Source organism: Triturus cristatus, chromosome 1_1 (genome assembly GCF_964204655.1).
Source record: "Triturus cristatus chromosome 1_1, aTriCri1.1, whole genome shotgun sequence".
Taxonomy (NCBI): domain Eukaryota; kingdom Metazoa; phylum Chordata; class Amphibia; order Caudata; family Salamandridae; genus Triturus; species Triturus cristatus.
In genome coordinates, this window is record NC_140579.1 from 366,703,289 (window position 1) to 366,724,473 (window position 21,185).

Sequence of the window (21,185 nt, forward strand, 5' to 3'; positions counted from 1 at the left end):
TTGAGTGACAGGAACGACAGTCATGAGATCCTGACCTTTTAATAGCAGATATTTTCACTCAAGGCACTGTAAAATTATCTTTTAAGTAATATTTCAGTTGAGAGCAATTGGTTGGGGCCACATAGGGCTTTCAGACTTCACACCTGGGGAAGCACCAGAGTCGAGATGGAGTTGTCATGCCATATACCAGCACAGGAGAGCTATTTCAATGGTCCTGGATTCAATCTGGTGCTCGAAGTTTATTTAGGAGGTGAGGAACCTGCAGGTAGAGCATTACATGTTTTTATGCAAATGACATTGTGATATGTGTCCCTTATGCGTTGTCTGTCCATTGTTCTTGGACACTGACAATGGTGCAAGTGTTTGGTACACAGTGAAATTCTATATGCCTTTGTAAAGTGTAATATATATAACAATATGTGTCCTTGTAGTTCGGCAAGGAGTGGACTTCACTTATGCTGTTCTCTGAGCAAACCTACCACTTTTGACTGTTTCCTTTAACCCCTTCGACGCGCATGACGGAACGGTTCCGTCATGCACGTCGGTTGGGCTGTGCTTATGACGGAACCGTTCCGTCATGGCCCCGCCCGCGCTCAGAACCTTCAGCGTGGCGCGGAAATCCGCGCCGCGCTGAAGGGGTTAATGTTAGCATTTATGTGAACTTCCAGCCTTACACTGTTACCTCTTTTGCTGTGCATGCTCAATCTTCTCTGTGTGCATGGTGAAATGAACAAAAACATTTTGAAAAATGTACATACTATGTTGTGCGCATTAGAACCTCATGTTTTGCTTTATTTCTCAAAGATAGCTGAACACATTTCCACCAAGAAAAGGAGCGCAATGACAGGAAGAATGCTATAGCGTTCAAATTTGCTGAGCATCCATCCTGAGGTTTCTGAGTTATGTGCATAGAATAATTTCCTATTGGAAATTCCATTCTTTTCGTGCAATTTTAGAACGATGTATTACTTTTAAATCAAGTTTCTGAACTGTGCTAAATCTGGAAATGTCTTACATGTCCTCTATACATTTCTTCTATATTTTTAGGGCAAATTGGTTAAGGGGTGGCAAAGTTATAAAACATACAATGTGAATCTTTACTGCATATATGCAACAATAAACATAGATAGATAGATAGATAGATAGATAGATAGATAGATAGATAGATAGATAGATAGATAGATAGATAGATAGATAGATAGATAGATAGATAGATAGATAGATAGATAGATAGATAGATAGATAGATAGATAGATAGATAGATAGATAAATAAATTGTGGCCTAATAACAGGTTATTTGGAACTAGTGCAAGTAAACATAGTTTCAGTAATGTATGACTACAGTGCAAATATTAAACTCTATGTTATTACCACACTGGAGCTATAATGACCCAAGAAAACACAGCCTAATACCTCACAGACCAAATGCAATGTCCTTTTCCCATTCTTCTATCTATGACAAAAATGTTCTCTCTCTTTGCTCCTCATTCCCCGAAGATCTGTTCCTGGTACAGCGACGCAGATTTAATCATTATTAGAGTATATAATTTTCAAAGGCAATAAGTTAGTTACCTATATAAAGAAACAACTAATAGCCATGAACAGAAATCCCCAACCGACATGCGCAAAAACCTTGGGGGGCATATTATCAAGAACGGCGTTAAAATTATTGCCGCTTTAGCGGCAGAAAACGGCAGCTAAAGCAGCGATAATGGGCTTGATAATATGCCAGGTTGACACCAGAACCTGGGCTTCTATTGGAATTCTCAAGGGCATATTATCAAGCCCATTATCGCCGCTTTAGCAGCAGTTTCCTGCCGCTAAAGCGGTGATAATTTTAACGCCGTTCTTGATAATATGCCCCTCAGAGTTTACAGAAAAAGGAGGCCAGCTGGTTTCTACATATTTCCCCATTAGTTGGTATTATCATTAAGAATGTTAAAGAGAACATAGAGAATGGTTGTGAGGAAATTGTGAGCTGTTGTTTATTCTGTTCCTCCCATACATAAAACCTCCACCAAAGAAACAATCCCTTCATACTTCTTCTTCTCAACTTCTACTTCCCACCTATATCGTGTCCTTTAACGGAATACCTTGACAATTAGGTGCAGATATATTAAGACTCTACCCCGGTGCAAATTCACACAAAGTGGTGCAAAGTCTGAATATAGTATTTACTTTCTAGCACAAAACTTTTTGTGTGCTAGAAAGTTGCCTTAAATGTAATGCAAATAGAGTTTTGCCCTGTTTGATTTACTTTGCCTCAAGGGGACATCCCATGGGTGGTGAATGGGTGTTCCATATTACCACCCATGCTTTTTGACATAGCGCCCAATTTATTGGAATTTGTAGACAGGGCATTGAGGCAAAAATGAATGCCTCCGTGAGGCAGGCATTAATTTCACCTAACTTTTCCAAATTGCATGTGTGCTGCACTGAACAGCGCACATCCATTATGTGAAAAGTTTTAAAGTTAGTCTAAGCATAGTATTTCACACTGGAAGGGTGCCCTTCAAGTACCAAACCTAAGTTAGAGAACACGCACACACCTTTGCATTATGGTGCAAAGGTGTGTACATATGTGCTATGCAGACTTTGTGTGCAACACCGCAGCGGAAGAGAGCAGCAGGCCCATATCTTAGTAGATATGGCTCTGCGACACAGTTCCACACTCCCACAACTTTGTTTGCTGTGCAGTCCTGCTCAAAAAAATAATAAATTTGCCCTGTAGTCTATAAAAATATTTTCCTCATCAGCAGTATCCTCTGCAACAAAATGCAATTCATTCTTATTGTAGTACAGCCTCCAGATTGGAACACTGTGAAGTTGCTGGCTTCATATTGGAGGCATTAACGAAATGGACGACAATGAGTGCTCTGAGCCAGATTGCACTGTTAGTGCTGTGCCGTGACTGACTCGCTCACCCAGCCCACACTCTTTTATTGGCCCAGGGCAGATAGCACAGGGATAAACCAAAATTCCCACATAAGTGAGTTTAATAATACAACCACCCCCGCGATGCTGCGGCGAGGTGGCACATTACAAACACTAATGTTTTAAACCACTTAGGCTGCAGCTACTGTAGTTTTTTAATAGAACGCCTACCAAAACATAAGATAAATAAGATAGAAAGGACATGCCCACTGGCCCTAGCACATACACTCTTTCCTTTTTGCTCTCCCACCGCATTCCATCATTGAACCTGGATGCATGCCACCTATTGATACGTTGACACAATCACATTGATCCCTGAGGCAAAGACAGCACTCTTTTTTCGTCCCGGATGGGGTTGGTTGGGCTTGGAGTGGGTTACTGTTGGGGTGTGATGGGAAGGTCATAAAATGTTAACATATGCTAGATTCGTACAAAAGGCAAAGATCGTTTGCTGAGCAGTTCAAATGCCTGACCATTCTGTTTTTCATACACAAAAGCAGTACGACTGTATGTTTTTGCAACTTGTACCATAAAAAGATTTTGATGCTATGTTATGGTAATATCATTTATTGAGAATGCGCGAATACCCGGAGGTGTCTTGGCTCTAAGGAACTATAGTAAGCCCTAGAGATTCTTGCTTTAGTTCAGGACTAGCCATGTCTTCAGACTGTTTCTAAATAAGACTAATGAACTTGAGGACCTGATATGCATAGAAGCGTATATTCCATAGCTTTGCCGTGCCATAGCCAATGCTTCATCCCCTCCAGCTAGAGGTGCAAATCATGGGAACCGTCATAAGTTTGGTGCCAGTAGATCGAAGCTGTCTAACTGGGCAGTACCAAGAAAAAATGTTTCCTAGGAACATCAGTCCCATATTGTTCAAGGCATTAAAAGCTAGGCATAGCGTCTTAAACTTTGAGCGATTAGCTACAGGATTTCGGTCGAGACTGATTCATACTCAGGCAGATTTAGGAGGAGTCTCGTGGCTGCATTCTGCGCAATTCGCAGTTTTTTTTAATGTTGTTTTGCATATTTATGTACAACCCATTGCAATAATCTAATTTCGATAATACTAGTGCTGTCACCACCGTCTTCCTAGAATCCATAGGGATATAAGGAAGGAACTTCCTCAGTTTCTTGAGCAAGTAAAAAATGGTGGAAACCGTTGCATTTGTTTGCTGGGCGAATGTTAGTTTCTTGTCAATTAAAATCCCAAGTTTTGTTGCTTTTTTCACTGGTTTTGGCAACTCTCCCATCTCTGTAGGCCACCAGATGCCATCCCATCTTGGTTGGAGATTGCCAAAAATCACTATTTCGGTTTCCTCCGAATTGAGTTTAAGACACAGCTTGCCCATCCAGCTGTTAATTTCCTGCATACAGTTTCTAAATTGCAGTGCAAGGCAGGCTTGCTCTTTATACGCCGCTACCACAATCTGTGTGTCATCGGCATACGATGTTAGGCTAAAGTGGAAATGCTGGACCAACGGAGCCAACTCCGACACGTAGATTTTAAAAAGGGATGGACTAAGCAATGAGCCCTGTGGAACCCCACATGGCAGGACACAGGGTGTTGATTTAAAATAATCCAGAGTCACTGTTTATGTTCTTTCGGTCAGAAAAGATGTTACCAAAGACAGAGATAGACCCTTTACCCCTAGCTTTCTCAAGCAGAGTTGCAACAGGTGGTGATTGACAGTGTCAAATAGCGCCAAGAGATCCAAAAGGATCAGAGCGGCAGCGCCACACTGTCCATCACTGTCCTGATTTCTTCAGTAGCCTTTATTAAGGCCGTTTCCGTACTGTGTTCTGGATGAAAACCAAATTCCGAGGAATCAAGTAGGTCCTTTTCTTGAACGAACTGAGCTAGTTGTTTATTCATAATTTTCTCCACTATCTTAGCTGACAAGGACACCAAGTCTTTTTCCTGAAGAAGGTGTTTGGATAATTTTAACCCACCGAAACGTGTCGCACTGGTATAAAAGCACTAAATCAACCCTATCTTGGACAAAAAAGAGACTGTACAAAATAGTTGTTTGACCAATGAATTTCTTTGTGATTAGTGTGTAAAAATGACAAAAAATTAATGTCTATGATATTCTCCCATGTTCATTTATTGTGATTTATGCAACAATGTGTACGATCTTTGTGAAATTTTGATGTGGCTCTCTATTTAGAGAGTTATTTTATCTTGAAATAATCCATGTTTTTATTATATGCACTCTTTATATGACTTTGTTAACTGATTTTACAGAATAAACATTCATATATTGGAATTTTGCAAACGGTCAGCACTCTTTGGTAATATTGGTATGCTTGGATGAATGGTGTACGATTTATTATCGGTTTGTCCAAATACACACAAAGGGAATTATAGTTTTTGATTATTTGTCAATTTGGCGTCCTGTCCCTTTGTGTAGGGTGGACCCCTCTCTTGTTGTTTGTGACAAAGACTAGCTAAAATGTTAGGAAGGTCTCCGGCGAATGCACACAGCAGTGCACTAAGGTAAAAACACACGCAAACGCACATAGGGCAAACACAGCAAAACACAGCAATAGGCTAAAATTACTATGTAGTTAAAACGGGTAAAAGCTTTAAAAGGACAAAAGGCAGGCAACAGGGCTTTTTGAAGCAAATTGTTGGCAATGCTTTACTTTTAGCTGTTTGTTGGCAGCAAATTAATTAACGGCTTATGATATAATCAATTTGTAAAAGGAATGCTACAATGTTACACCATTGGACGTGTTTATTGTGAGCACAGTGCGATTGTGTATGTCGTTTTCCATTTTCAATGTATTTGCCTTACTGCTCTCAGTTCTTGGAGGAGAGTGTTAAGACATAGTTTTCCTCCATCAACATTTGTGACTTACTTGTTAATTATGAATGTCTTTTTTTGTGCCTCATTAGGGATTCTTTTTGCAGTTAATTGTAATGCTTTTTCAGCCTTACCTAAGTGTTGAGAAGCCTTTTACTAAAAAATGGTTTAAACATATTTCAGATTGAGGGTTTTATTTGACTATAACAGAGCAGATATAATGACTAGACTTAATGAGCAGATGTAAACCCACCATGTTTGAGCTTATTGCATCAGTTTAAAATAAGTGTAAGCTTTATTGCATTAAAGACAGTGATATTTAAAAGATGATACTGAATCTAGGTTGATTTTTTTTGTAGTTGAGGTCAGAGTTGACACAAGCTGTAGTTAATAGGAGCAATTGTTAAATATACCGTAGGGCAATTCTATTAAAGTTTTCTGTTGCTGCTTCTGGACTAAATTTGCACTTTTCAAATCCCTTATAAAGTTTACAGCAGTCTAGATCTTTAGGTTCTACTGTTTTGACTGCAAGAAAACCAATTGCTCTTCTCGTTTATTTTTACTGAATCAGAATCCAAATGGTAATTATTTTTTTGTTAGCTACACCTATCTTTCGATGTGTAATAATGATTACCTTTAAAAGATGGAGTATCTGAGCATTGAAGAGAAGTCTTGTCTTTCTGTTTACCTTGCTGGGGAAAGTAGCTTCCAACTAAAATCTACTGTCCTTTTTATGCCTAAGTTTAATGGACCTTGGTAACAATATATGCATGATGTGCTTAATCAACCTTAAAGCTACACTGTTCACCAGATACACAGTGCCTCTGCACTATTTTCTCAGTTCTTTTTAACTTTCTATACTGTTCTTCACTTCACGAAACTGTTGCAGATGTCTTGGCTCAAGACACTTTTTACATCGACAATCAACTAACAAGCAAAGTCCGGTCTGGTGGCTTAGTGGATTAATGCGTCCTTTGGCATCATGGTTACAGGTTCAAATCCCGCCGGGTCCACTCAGCCTTTCATCCTTCTGAGGTTGATAAAATGGCTGCCATGGAGTGGTGTAACAATAAACATCTGGTATTCAGCGTCAAGATATACTTCTGGGTAAATGTGTGCTTTACACATTTTATGTTAACAATCAGGCACCTCAGAAGGGGCAAAAAGTGACTTGTTGTAGCTATTGCAGTGCCTGCAAGTAATGCCAGCTGGAGAGCCTATCTTTCCCTCTCAACAAAGACAGGCTATCTTCTTGGGGTAAAGGTGATAAGTCAGGCTTCTGTATTAATGACAGATAATCCCTCTGCCTTCATGAACACAATGATGGCACTTAAGATGAGCGACGATGAAGATAGTGGTGTATGTGGCTGCTTTTTTTTAAGCTGGTCACTTCCACCCTATCTATTTACATATAGATGGAACCTCGTGGCACAATCTTGCCGGATAGTAATATAGAAATACATCAATACACTGATCATCAGCAGCTTTAACTCAGAGTGTCCAATTAAATCAGTTTAACTATTTTCTTAAGGTCATTTTTAAAACTATACCCTTCGGAAACAGAATTGGTGTTTCTCAATTCTAACAATCCCTCACTTCAGTCCATCTTATTTTGTCTGGTTCTCTCAGCTACATTTCTTGGATGTGTCACTGAACAATATGTCAACTTGATCGAACACATCTCCATACTTTCTACTGCAACTGCTGAGCAATCTCGAACACTATATCCCCACACAGGAGTTCAAGTCAGCAATTCAAGTGTCAGTATCCCTGCATCTTGACCGGGCAAATTTCAGAGATTGGCATTCATATGAGAATGATTAGGTTTGCATGTTACTGTTTGTGATTGTTTACTTTAGTTATTTTATTTGGTAGGTAGGTGCCATTTAAATAAGGGAGAAAGATATGTGATTGTTCTAAATTGCACAAGTGGACATGCTCATTCTATGAAACCACACATATTTCACCTAAATGTGGCATGTTTCTTTCCAAGACTGTCTTCAAGGTATCATATTTCTGGCCTTATCATCATCATTTAACTTTATTTCGGTGGTTTAGACCATAAAAGTGCAAGTGCAAAGAATAACATACAAACAGATTTTAAAACTCAGCAAATGCACTCAGGACCAGATGGTCGAGTACATGAGTAGGCAACCTAGTGAAATGTTTTGTGTGTTGGTTTAGAAGGTATATCTTTGAATAGAATCCTGTTTTTGCGGATTCTTGAGGTTGAAAGAAAAAGATGGATATTTACGAGTATGCAGACTAAAACCAGATTCTTGTTTTGTGAAATATGGGAAAAATGAATGGAAGTAAAAATGAACGTTATGATGTGTGATGGAGACTGTGGAATTTTTACAGAAACAGCAGTGCTTCCTTGGTGTTTAAAGAAAAGAATCACGGTTGAAGGTTCAAATATTTGTTAATTTATGGTTGCCCTATGCAGGAAATATGTCATTTTATTAGAATGTACCTATGTCTTAAAACTGGAAAGAAAATGGAAAACCACTATGGTGGCTTTCTGCTAAAAATAGGTGAGAAAAATGTATGTTTTTGGTTTACACCAAATAAGACCCCACTGACCTCTCAGATGACTCAACATACACTTCAGCCTCTTGATGCTGTGAGAAGGAATATCATCTCTTAAGATTGTGGCAATTTGGAAACATCTTTATCAGCATTTGGAGATGGAAATTATGTTCATGCCCCAGGGAATTGCAATGAAAATAGTGTTGTATTTTAAGAGTGCAGTACCTGCCATGGAGTTCAGCTGCTCCCTTTTGAGATTATTATCCTCCTCCAAGACTTCAATTTGAGACTGCATCTCTGCACGCTCCCTCTCAAAGCACTTCAGGCGAGACTGGAACTTCCGCAGCTGCAGATCTTGGGACTCTAACCACTGAGATGTGGAATGGAAAAACAATATGAGTACGTTGAGAGGACGCTGAGCACTCTTTATAGTTATATAATAATACAGCTTGACATCTACGTCTCTTAGGTGTCGAGAATATCAACTCTACAGACATTTACTCAATTAAATAAAAATACCTCTCTTTAACTATCACATAGGCACCAAATTGCAAACAGTGTTTGAGGTCTGGCAGCATTGTTGAGCAGGGCTGGACTGGTAATTCTGGCCATCGGGCAATCCCCCGGTAGGCTGGATTGGGTTGGGGCCAGTTTTTTTGCACAGGGGGCCGGTTTTGTTGCTGGGGCCGATTTTTGGTCCGTGAGTCAGTCAGTAGTCTGAATGTCTGTCTGACCTCCGTTGCGGTCCGCTGAGCAGCGCCAGCAGAGGTCAGACAGACTACTACCATACTAGGCCGCTCTGCTCCGTGCGGCCAAAAAGCACAACTGTCTGCATTGGAGTCAGTCTGGTACTCTGGTGCACTCTCAGCATCATCCGGTGCAGCCTGGCCAGGTTCATATGGGGTGCGCAGCGCAGGCTGCCCAGATGTCTCCACCACAGTTCACCCTTTGGTTGGGGCTGGTGATCAGTCATGCGCATTGGGGCTCGCGCAATAAAAAGTGCGCGTGACTGGTGAGGCCAGGACTCGGAGACATCCCAGAGGCCCCTGCCAGAGAGACGAGTCGACTGAGACAGAGAGAGACACCGCACCGACCCGTGCAGCCATAATTTAATTATTTCTAGCCCCCCTGTCTGCCGCCCGCAGGTGAGTCTGTCCAGCCGTTTGCAATCATCATGGGCAGTGTGGGCACTGCTGGGTGGGCGTCGTGACCGGCCGGGATTAAAAAAAGCAAAAGGTATAGGCCCAGGCCCGGTAGTAGTTCACGGAAGAATGTGAGACGCCACCCTGTGAGTGTGTTTAAAAAACTGATGTTTCTAAAGTCTTTGTACCCACAGTAGAAGTTGGACCACTTGCCCTATGCTGCGACTATTTGGTATTTGGTCGTATTTGCGAATAGAGTATGATTTAAAGAACACCCTTCCGTCAGTCAGTAGTTTAACTTTCAGCTATTGGGTTTTTCCTAAATGAGAAGTATGAACTGCTTTTGTTGCAGAACCCAGTTTCTTGACAACTTTATTTCATGTTTGTCTCTGTGGATCTGTAAAGTCAATGCTTTGCATACTTTGTAAACTTACAATATGCCCACCCTATCTTATTACGGATAATTCACAAGAAAAATAATTGCGAATAGCAGCCCTGCTGGCTGCTGCATAATTTGCAACATTTCCTTTGTCTTCGACGTTTCTACTTCCTTCTGTACAATTCCCTGTGGCCAGTACCTGCCTGCCACTTCATGCCCCGGCCGGGTTCTGCACAGTAGATTTAAATTGTGAGCAGGGCGGAGCGTGGTGGTGGCTTGAGTTGCGCACCGTCACTGGCCTGGTCGTGGCTGGCTGCAGCCTGCAGGCAATAAATTAAACATTTTAATCGTGATAATTGTTTGTCGCCGTCAGGGACAGGGACCGTGAGTGACAATCATCATAATTAACATTTCTGATTTGCATAGCTGCAGTGCCAAGGTTTCAGATTGCTATGTGTGACATTTTCATAATTACAGTGTAATTATGAGTGACGTTTTACTTTCTATGAGTATGAGTGACACTTTCTTGCGAGCAAAAATCAAGCAATGAAGACGAGGGAAACATATAAATATAAAAATTGGACCCATGATTTGAGCAACAAGAAACTCTAAGAAGATCTTAAAACTGGTGGAAACGCCTGCAGCGGCTGACTCATACTTACAATGAAATTATGAAAATGTCACGCATAGCACTCTGAAACATTGGCAGCTATGACACTGATTTAACCATTCTCTGCATTCTGGGAGTTGTGGTCTTGATATGCCCCTCAGAGGACCACTTTGTATAAATACACTTGAAAATAAAGATACCTCAAACGAAAGCCTTGGATTGTTGTAAACATGGTGTCCTGCTGACAAGGGCCTGACAGTCGATCTGGCTGACATCCTAAACATCCAGCGTGTCATTTGTGCAGGTTGTGGTGTCTTGCACTCTTTTTTAACAGAATGGGACACATTTTTCATTATTCAGACTTTACCCAGAGTAAGAGAGATAAAGGCAGAGAAAGGAAAAAGAAGGAGAGCTAGGAAAAGAGTAAAAAAGGGGAAAGCATGGACAAAAAAGAACCTGTAAGAGAATAAAGCTAGAGAGACAAGCAGTGTGGGAGTGGTGGAAAATGGCATTAGTTATCCAAAAGTCTAGGCACCCCAGATTTCAGTTGCTCCTGAAGTGGGTCTCTAAGAAAACTTTGGACCCCCTGTGCTTATTATTATTTTTGAAACTAGGCACTGCCTCTATCTTTACCTCATTTTCAAGAGTTGACAGTCCATGTCTCCCTAGTTCAGGGCGTCCCTCCCTCGTGAATGATTTGTCTTCACTCTCGGGGAGGTTTGGCTTTCACAGGTGCTCTGTGTTAAGGGCTCCACGACTCCTTCCCTTCCCGAGATTATTTTGGGGTCCCCTGTCACAGTCTTCGTCTGCTGATCCTTTAGGTACGATGTGACACGCCTGCGAGTTCTGCGTCCCCTGAGCCCTGGGATTATCTCCCGGGGCCTCGTTCCCTGGCCTTTCTGCAGCGGCCAACTCGGTCCTCTGCTGTGGGGAACACGGCGTGAAGCTCGTGGCCTTGCTGTTGCCATGTGCAGAACCACGGTAAATACCCCATCAAAGTCAAGTCACAGGATACGTCCTCGATGTGGCGCACAGCCCATGACAGTGACATATTTCACCGGGCCTGTATTTCACAGTCAGTGATTGTGCTGCCTGGCACGACTGAGACTGCAGCGTCACAAGACTTCTAAAGTAGAAAGTGAATGATCCCATAATAATGCATAACATTCCAGGAAGGTGACAGGGGCTGCCCCTCTAACAATAGATCAAGCAGCCGCTTGGTGGCCTGATGTATAAAACATCAGGCAAAAGCTGCATTCAGTGCCATGGAAGCATTCAGTCAGTATTAAGACTCTTGATGTTACATCAGGGCTCTTGGTCACAATGGTGGAATCCTCCGAAAAAGAGCACAATATATGTGCGGCCTGTTTCGTGCTGTACCACATTGCAATACATCACATTGACCTTTGCACTGGAGTGTAGGCACAAGCACGAGTTAAAGCAGTGTTAGTGATCGAGCGAAGGGACTGTAGGTGGGCCCGAAGAACAGAGTGCTGGTGTGCCCTGGCTGGGAGCCCAACGGGTAGAACTGGCAGTTGTTATTTACTGATGAGCCGTGGTTTGTGTAACTCTCCCAGTAATGTCAATCTGAGACCCCATATCAGCCTGTCACTGCACTAGACTAAATATTCATTTGCCGCCCTCAGTGCTATCCATGAGCCATGCGTAGATGGGTAATACTACACCACCTCACCCACATTCTTCCAGCAGAGCACGTCATAGTCATGTGAGGCAATCATGCCAGTCACCCTCCCTTTTGCACAACGTCAAAGCCCTGCCCAATGATACCAGCCAAGCCCGTGCTGTGATGTCATAGCACGTGCTCTGAAGCCTCACGTGTACGCACAATTGTGCTGTATAAATATTTACAGTAAGTCTGCATTGCATGACTTTCAATGCCAGTACATGCACTTCAGTACAGTCAGCAGTGACACAGGGACATGCGTACAGCGCCACTAGCATTAGAAGTGGACGCCGTGAATAGAAAGCAACTGCCTAATGCCAGGCATGATAGTAACCCTGTACATCTGCATTTTGGGAAGACATGAAGTTACTTTGCTGCACAGGGAACCTCCAAGTAGATTGTGCAATGGAAGTACTATGCAGCTTAAGCCATAACTTCTCTCACTTATGTGCCATGCTGCTGCTGGGGGAACATTCTCATCAGGAAACATACTGATTTAGGCAAGCAAGAGGGAACCTATTTTTATTATTTAATAGGAGGTGACCTTTGAGGCGAGAGGGGGCCCTTGGGAAAGAACCCTAGTTCTACAGTGATAAAGCTGTCGGGCCAAACTCTTACATTGTCCTTCGCAGACATCTTCATCAAAGCTAATTCATCCATCCATCTATCCATTCATCCCTCCATCCATCCATATATCCATCCATCCATTTAAATGGGGTCACTCTCCGTAGTCACCTCCAGGTTCTTTCGAGATTCAAAAGGCTGCGCACATGCAATGCACATGTAAAGCACATGCCTGTCATAAAGTGCCCTACAAGTTGTCACACAAGTCACGTGAATTGTCACATAAGTGCCCTTGAGGACAACCTATGCTTCATGTTCACGGTTGGGCTAAATGGTTGGTGGTAGGGTCTGTAACTATTTGCTGCTGATACAATGGCAGGGGGATATGCCAATTATTAACTACTCAAAGTAAATGGACATACGTATCTGCTAATCTGCTTCACATAACACTCAGACACATGTCTGCTATGTGTGGATTCCGGGACACGTAGCAGAAGCAGGGTGTGGGTACAGGTTACCTTCAGACGAAACACATGCCCCAGTCAATGGCTACTAAGCGCTACTACCAGAGGGCACATCTGGGCCTTTGAAGCCTTGTCAAGATTTAAACACAAGTTTTAGCAGAACACTGCTAGTTTGAGTTACCATATGATATAACAGGCAATATTAAATCCGCCCAATAAGGTGTGGAGCAATGGGGCCTGTGCCAGCAAGGCTAGCACTCTTAATCCCAGTGGAAATAGCTATGCTCAGAAAAGTTTTACAATGAATAGTGATACACTACACTATCCATACACTTACAAAAGTAGTTGCACTCGCAGCGCTTTAAAGAATATGCATCCGTAAATTCTCTCCTGTGTTAAACATTCAAAATGATACTGGGACGTCATGGGGAGATGCTCTTCAAGGAAGGTGAGCTGTAACACTAGTCTTCCACAGGCCTCCCTTGTGAAGTGTTTTTTAGATACAAATTGTTCATACTGACTGATGAGACATGGTTAGATAAGTCCTTGTCGGCCTCAGATTCCTCCAAATTAAATTTAGGTCACTTACTATGCTTTAAAAGTTAACACAATCTAATATGTAATGAAAAATGTGTTGAAAAATGCTTTATTTTGGCCTTTCTGTCTCCCAAATTTTCTTGGAGGGAGAACCCCCCAAACTCCCCCTAGTAGTGGTTGCTCACTGCGCTTGCTGGCTACACACCATATGGGGCTGGTCTCACTTTTACTTTGTTCTCTCGGATTCACTACTCGTGTCTATTTTTGGTGCTCTCTGTAAGAATGTCTAGGGGTACATATGACTGGGTGGGTAACCTGGTGCTCTTTAAGGTCATCATCTACTATTTACTGTGCTTTAAAAGTTGATACAATTGAATATGTAATGAAAAATGTGCTGTAAAATTCACCATTTTGGCCTGTCTTTTTCCAATATTTTCTTGGGGGGAGATACCCCCAAGACCCCCCTGCTAGTGGTCGGACTCGCTCGCTGCGCTTGCTCCCAACGTGCCGGACAGGGGCTGGTCAGGCAAAATTTGCCAGGGCTGCTTTCAGGTCTCAGTTCGGCCCTGTTGTTGAGTGTTGTTGCACATTATTGGTAGAAAGGCGATGAGAAAACTCAGTAAGTGGCAAGACAACTTCAATCAGAGAGTCTGGAAAAACCACCATCTAATTTCTTTCTTATCAATGCAAAATAACAGCCCCACAAGATAAACAAACTACTGCCACTACTAAAGGCAATTGGAACACAGTTTCCAAGGAGAATCTCAATACTTTGCTCCACAATAAATTTAACAAATCCCAGCACAATAGAACAGATATCAACCCTTCTTTTATTAGTTCAACTGAACAACACTCTAGGCTAGTCACTTGAACCATTAGAAACAGAAAAGGAATACATCTAATTTCCTGAGGAATCTGAAGTTCTCAGACGACCTTAAAAATTAAAAAACTGTTATACAAACTTATAAGAGATTGATGAAAAAATGATGATCAAAGCAGCTATTTAAGACAAATGTGTAACTATGGCAACCTAGTCAGAAAGCAAAAAGAAATCTTTATTCACAAAATCATTCACGCCCATAGCAGCCCACAAAACATATTCCAAACTATCAAACTTCTTGTTAATCTCTCAGTTTTCACCAATAGGGAAGACTGAACTCAAGATCTGGCGGACTCCCTATTAAATTACTTTACAGAAAAAATAGAAAGCTTTTTGAGACTTTTATTAACAATTTACAAATAGAGACTGAGATCCCTCAAACAGGTGACATAAAGGCAGATAATCACAAAACGCTATCTGAATGCACTCCCCTTTTTCAGATAGAAGACCGCTATCTAATCCAAGTCAGTAAACCCTCTGGCTCCCCCTGATAATCTGTCTGGATACATTCCTAATAGCTTAAAAATTCACAACAGATCGAAGGATAACACCTATAATCAACACCTCTTAGAACCATATCAGTCCGGTACAGCCTATAGAATGCAATCATGCATTCCACTCTGAAAGTAACCTCGAGCCCAGTGATCAAGGCCAATTTAAGGCCTATGAAAAGACTCCCTTTTGTGACCAAGCTGTTGGAGACAGTAGTCAGGTGTTACCCCAAAACCGGTCCCAGGATGCTTGCTTCTGGTCCAGGGAAGACCTGGCCTGGCCGTTCGGGCTGGACTGTTCCCAGGAGAAACAGGGTCAAGACTGATTTCATACGACGGGGTCGGCTAAGTGAGCTAAAGAACGATGTTGGATTCAACCCAGATCTAACAGTGACTGGGGGGTGAATGCCTGAAAAGTTTCAGTGCTCCATCCATCATCTCCTTATGCTTGCTTTGACAGTAGTCACGAAACAGCTCCAAATCTTTGTAGAGACCAACAATATTCTCCCCCTGCCCATGCATTATTCAGGCCAAGCTTCTCTACTGAGGATGTGATCATGACTGCCATAGATAATATAGAAATTACTGCGTACACTGGAAATCCTGGGGCGATAATCGTCCTGGATCTATCCATATCCATTCAATACTATCAACCACTCAGTCACCTTAAACAGTTCACACCCCTTGTAAGGTTAATGTATGGCTTGAATCATTTGCATGAGGCAGAACAAAGGTAGTTTACACAGGCAGTTTGCCCTTTTGTATCAGGCCTTCTCTTTGGGGTGTACCTCAAGTGTAAGCCCTGTTTACACTGCTCTTGATCATATATGCATAACCGCTGGCTTCTAGGTCACATTCTAGCTAGACTCAGATGATACACAACAAGTCATCAACCTGCAGAAGGACCCCTCAAAACTGCATCGCAACAAAACAGAATTTCTTCCTGTATTTAATAAGGTCAACCACTGTGATGACTCTCTGTGGCCTTCATAGCTAGGAGTATGTCCTCAGCCAGTGACATTAGCATGTGACCTTGGAGTTAAATTAGATTTCGATCTTAATCTGAATACTCAGATCTCTAGCATCATATAGACCTGACTATTATTATGCCTTTCTTACCTTACATCCACAAAATCACTGTCATCAATGCCTTTGTGCAATCCAGATGAGATTATGGCAACTCAGCATATCCTGGTCTACAAAAGAAATATATTGAATGCTTACAAAAGATCCAAAACGCTGAACTGAGAACCGTCTTTAACCTTAAATAAATTGACTCTATCTCACCCCACCTGAGTCAACTACACTGACTTCCTGTCCAGAAGCTAATCAAGTTCAAAAGCTTGCAGCATCATGTGCAAACTCTTTCACTGCCTTGCCCCTAAATTTCCATGAATGGTGAAAAAGATCTTTCGGGTCGAAACTGCCTTCTGTTGATGGAAGATCCCTGTGGAGAGCAACAAACTTTCTTAAGAAAGCCAGAAAAACCTGGCGTTTTAATGACCAATGACCTCTGCTGCTTGATTTCAGAATGTCTAGGTGGCAATGCAAGAGATTTCTTTTGGAGTGTACGTTGCAATAAATAAAGAAGACTCCACACATCTTCACTCACAAGATGCACAGAGCCGGCTGTTCACTAACTTAAACCAGAAACTTTACAGAGCTTCTCTTTCATAAATAATTCATAGCACCAACATTCCAGAGCTGCCAGTGTCTCTCAAAAACGCAGCCCCTTAGAAAAACAAGTAAACATAACGCATGTGACCCACTGTGTGGAGAGCCCTCCGGATATCCACCTTCTACCTTGCCTTAGCAGGTATATACCTGAATGAGTCCAAGGTAAGTACAAAGCTATTGGTTTCTGCATCATCTGCCAAGAATTCATTACCTCATATGCCCCACAGGCTGACACACATACCTTAGAACACCACCTACTCTTTACAGTAGGTGCTCAAAAGTCCAAACAGCTCTCAGCATGACATCTGACATCAATTTTCTGAGTAGAGGCTGGAGTGTAACAAAAAATAGTAATACTATGACCAATGTGTTAGAGGAGGGCAGGGAAGGGTTTCGGGAATTAAATGGGGGTGGTCAACGACTGAAGTTCAGATGCACTCCAATCCTTAAAGAGCAAGGTGAAACAATATCCAGAGGTGTGCTTCGACAGCAAATAGATTAGCAGTGTAACCTTGAAAATGACTGTTAAAAAACAGTGGAACTATAAAATAGTGAAAATGATAATAACGGAACTACTTTCCTTTTGGTTTGTGCTTGAGATTTGTTCCTGGGTGCCATTTTCTTTTATGTCTTTCATAATGGTATGAAGAACAATTTGGAAATAAATCTTACCTGCTTTACATGGTGTAATCAAGTGTAAGTGTAAGTGTGTTATTAGCTGTGATGGAGGTGAGCCCTTCACAAGAAATAACTCCACAAAATAGGCCATACGTTAGTTGGTGACTTTCTGACCTGTGCACCACATGTGAATGAAGGACTGTGATGTGCTTTCCCCTTCCTCTCATAGGAAGTGTTGCTGTCAAAGTGTGAAAATAATGTCTACAAGGGCTAAATGGAGTCACCATGAACTCTGGTTGAGGGCATCTGGACCCTATCTCATCTGAACACTCACTGTGCCTGGCTCTGAACAGTGGACTGAGGGACCACTGATGGGCAAGAGGAAGCTAATAATACCCTTCCACTATTGCCTGCTAGTGTGCTGTTCACGCCTCACTAGCGCTGCCATCTGTATCCACCTGTGCGCCAAATCACAGGATTATCCAGAGTACATGGAGAGAGGACTCAGTGGGAAGTAAAAGAGATGAAGGGCAGAGGATCTATTTGAGCAAGTGATGGTCGATTGTGAGCATGTGGCAATTGTTTTCAAGCTGGGTGCTTGGGGAGAATTCAAGGTCAATTGATGGCTTTGTGACTGCTATCTTTTTCAGCAATTCCTATGTTTTCTGCTTACAAGGCAAGCTACAGTAGCCAAACTCGGACATCATGAGCAATCCACTGAAGTGCTCCACAACAGGGTATCTGCATTAGGCTTACCTGAAGTTTGCTCTGTAGAATATGCAGCTCACTCTGCAGCTCCACATGCTTGGCAGCTAACTCGCCCCATTCACCTTTTAACTTTTCATATTCTTCTTTCCATAGAAAGCACTCATCCTCTGTAACGTCAAGTGACCTCTGGAAATAGAAGGACATCGGTCTTAAACCCTGACATGGTGTACAATGTGTTTAATTCTGCAGAAAGGGAGAACATGACCTCATGTACATAGAATGATCACAATGGAACCCTTACAGGAAAAAGGCAACAATAGACAGAAAGAAAATGAGTTTTAGAACAAAAACAAATGTTTACCTGTTCTAATAAAGTTTAAAAATGCTTAAGCATAAGAGGAAAATACAATGAAACACTAAGAGATTAGGGCCTGATGTACTAATATAAATTCCCAAACCAAGATCAATTTGCACTCGGACTAGTTTGCAAATGAGTATGCAATTTGCCAAGTAACTTTAACACAGCTCTTTTGCATTGCAATTTGAGTATTCATGGGGGCATATATCAACTCGAATAATGAATATGAATTATATCTTAATTAGGCAGGTTGCAATTTGCCTTTGTCACTGTATTTACATTCCTAAACGGGGGAGACATTCTAAAGCAGCTTTTGACCATTTGGTAAGACACAGGGGTCAGCCCACTGCCACCCCACTTGAGGTTGCCTGCCACAATACCAAACAGGGAATCTGTCCAGGAAGGTCGGCTTCCCCTTTTCACAACAGTCACCACCATACTTAAGGGTTTGAAATGTATCAGTGGTTTGCAAATGCAATTGTGGTCACAAACCAGTAATGCAGACCTTTGTGACTCACAAATAGTAGGGGAAATCCTAATTTGTGATTGGTAAAGAACTTCAAAGTTCTTTTATCATTTTAAAATACTTTTCCAATTCACGAAAGGGCTCTGATAAATGTAGTATTTTGCAGTCCCCAACAGTGTGATTGTGCAAATCACATGCTTTCCAACTGTACATTACCTTTCTACTTCAGGTCCTTAGTTAGTATGAAAAGGTTAGGATTTGATTTCGATGAGAAAACATCATTTTTTTCCCGAACATATAGAATCATTACTTCTGCTCCCTTTTAATCCATTTTTGTTTTTGTGGCAAAGAGGATTATAATGATTTTCCAAATCTCATACTTTGGGTCTATGTTTTTGATACATAAGCAATAATGATGAGCTGTTATAAGTTTCTAGATATGGTTGAGTCGCATGAAGTGTAGCATCCATGAGCACAAGCTGCTTTTCTGTCACAACTATTGACCGCAGTTCCAAGTAAAAAACCGAAGATGTTCAAAATGGTATCACAAAATGATTAAAAACAAACTGCGCCGGGGGGGGGAGCCTAGCGCGCAACCAAGATGGCCGCGTAGGTGCAAGGCTCCCGAGGACCTCCGCAACCTCCCACGACTATCCTGAATTTATCCTGTCTCGGATGAGGGGAATGTGTTGGTGAGCCTGAGCTGAGGTGGCACCCGTTTCCCGTTGTCAAATCGGACCTCGGACACCGGAGTGAGCACCGATTGAAGTCTGCGGCCTTCTCCTCGCCAGACCCCGGATTTGCGCTGAGGGGTGACCCAGTGACAAAGTGAACAACAGCGGCGGGCCGGGCCTGGCGAGTCGCGCACCCCGCGCTTTCGCTTTCGCACCCCCTTGCAATCACTGCAGGGTTGGGTCGCGGGGCTCTTTGTGTTGGTGTGGTCTCGCTGGGAGACTTGGCCTGCCCGCCGGCTGTGACCCACCCCGCCGATCGGGGGTGGCCCCCCCCGGAGCTTGTGGCCCTGATTGCCTGCCCTTCACGACGTGACTGGTGCGACCGGGAGACTAGTGGCCATGGCCACCAAACAAGATGGAGACCGGGCAAAGACCAAGCCGACCCGGCGTGGCACCAGCCATCAGGCCAACAGTATGGACCGCTATACCCTCCAGAAGGGATCTCCCGGCGGACCGCACAAATCCCCTGAGGACCCTCCTGATGCCCCGGACCTGCCCACGGATCTGACTCTGCGGGATGTCATGGGCGCCATTGCCGAGATGAAGGCCTCGGTAGGCCAGCGGTTCGACACACTGGCACAGAAGATCGACTCGGTCCTCGTGGATGTTGGCCTGGTGAGGGCCGATCTTTCCAAGACCAACGACCGAGTTGATTCTTTGGCCCACACCGCATCGGGCCTTACTACTGATGTGGCGGCGCTACAAACAGAGGTGCGCCGGCTTAGTCAGGCGAGCGCGCTTATGGATCGGCGCCTGGAGGACTCCGAGAGTCGGGCCCGGAGAAACAACATCCGCATCATCGGCGTACCCGAGGGACGGGAACGGGAGGAAGCGGCGGCGGACCTATTTGTGGAGGACCTGATCGCTACCCATCTCCAGCCACGGGGGCTGAGTAAATTCTTCGCGGTGGAGCGGGCCCACAGGGTTCCCGGGGGAAGGCCGAAGGTCGGAGCCCCTCCGCGGCCCCTCATTGCCCGGATTTTCAACTTTCGGGACAGAGACGCTATCCTGCAAGCCTCCAGACTGTTGGGGCCGGTTAAGCTTGACAACATGGAGGTGAACTTTTATCCGGATTTCACCCCAGCGGTCCAGAAGCAGAGACTGAGCTTCCAAGGCGTCAAGCGCCGTCTTCGGGACTTGAACCTTAAATACGCAATGCTCTTCCCAGCCAAGCTGCGAGTGGAGGTAGAGGGTCGCACGCACTTTTTTGATCGCCCCGAAGCGGCCGGAGACTGGCTGGACACTCTGTCTGGGGATCGTAATCTGGGGGGCGTGGGGGGGCGGCGGGGGGAGACGGCACACTGGATCGGGACTGAGGGGGTGATGTTGGGCTTCACTCTGGACAAAAATGTTGCCACTCTCGATTAAGCATCTGTCTGTATAATTTCCCCTCCTATGGAGGCTGTGTGGGGTCTCTTGGGGGTTCTCCCTCCTCCTCTAGGGGGCTTAGCTAGTTTTTATTATATATATGGGGTGACAGGCACACTGCACGTTGGGGGGGCTGTTCGGGCTCATGCAGGGGTGCAGGGAGGGGGGAGTTTTGTTGGGGTGGGTGGGTAGGGATGGAGGGGTGTTGTTCGTTTTCACCACAAGACAA

General features: G+C 43.4%; 1 protein-coding gene across 4 annotated transcripts in view; it reads right to left on the reverse strand.

Annotated features, from left to right (window-relative positions):
• TRAF3IP3 (TRAF3 interacting protein 3) overlaps positions 1 to 21,185 on the reverse strand; it is a 546,425-nt gene that overhangs the window by 233,565 nt on the left and 291,675 nt on the right. For all 4 annotated transcript variants that reach the window (XM_085631112.1, XM_085631142.1, XM_085631127.1 and 1 more), the window contains 2 exons: positions 18,079 to 18,216; positions 8,502 to 8,646 (listed from right to left, as the gene is read on the reverse strand). In XM_085631112.1, coding sequence (XP_085487238.1) covers positions 8,502 to 8,646; positions 18,079 to 18,216 — 283 coding nt within the window. The remainder of the gene's footprint in view (positions 1 to 8,501; positions 8,647 to 18,078; positions 18,217 to 21,185) is intronic.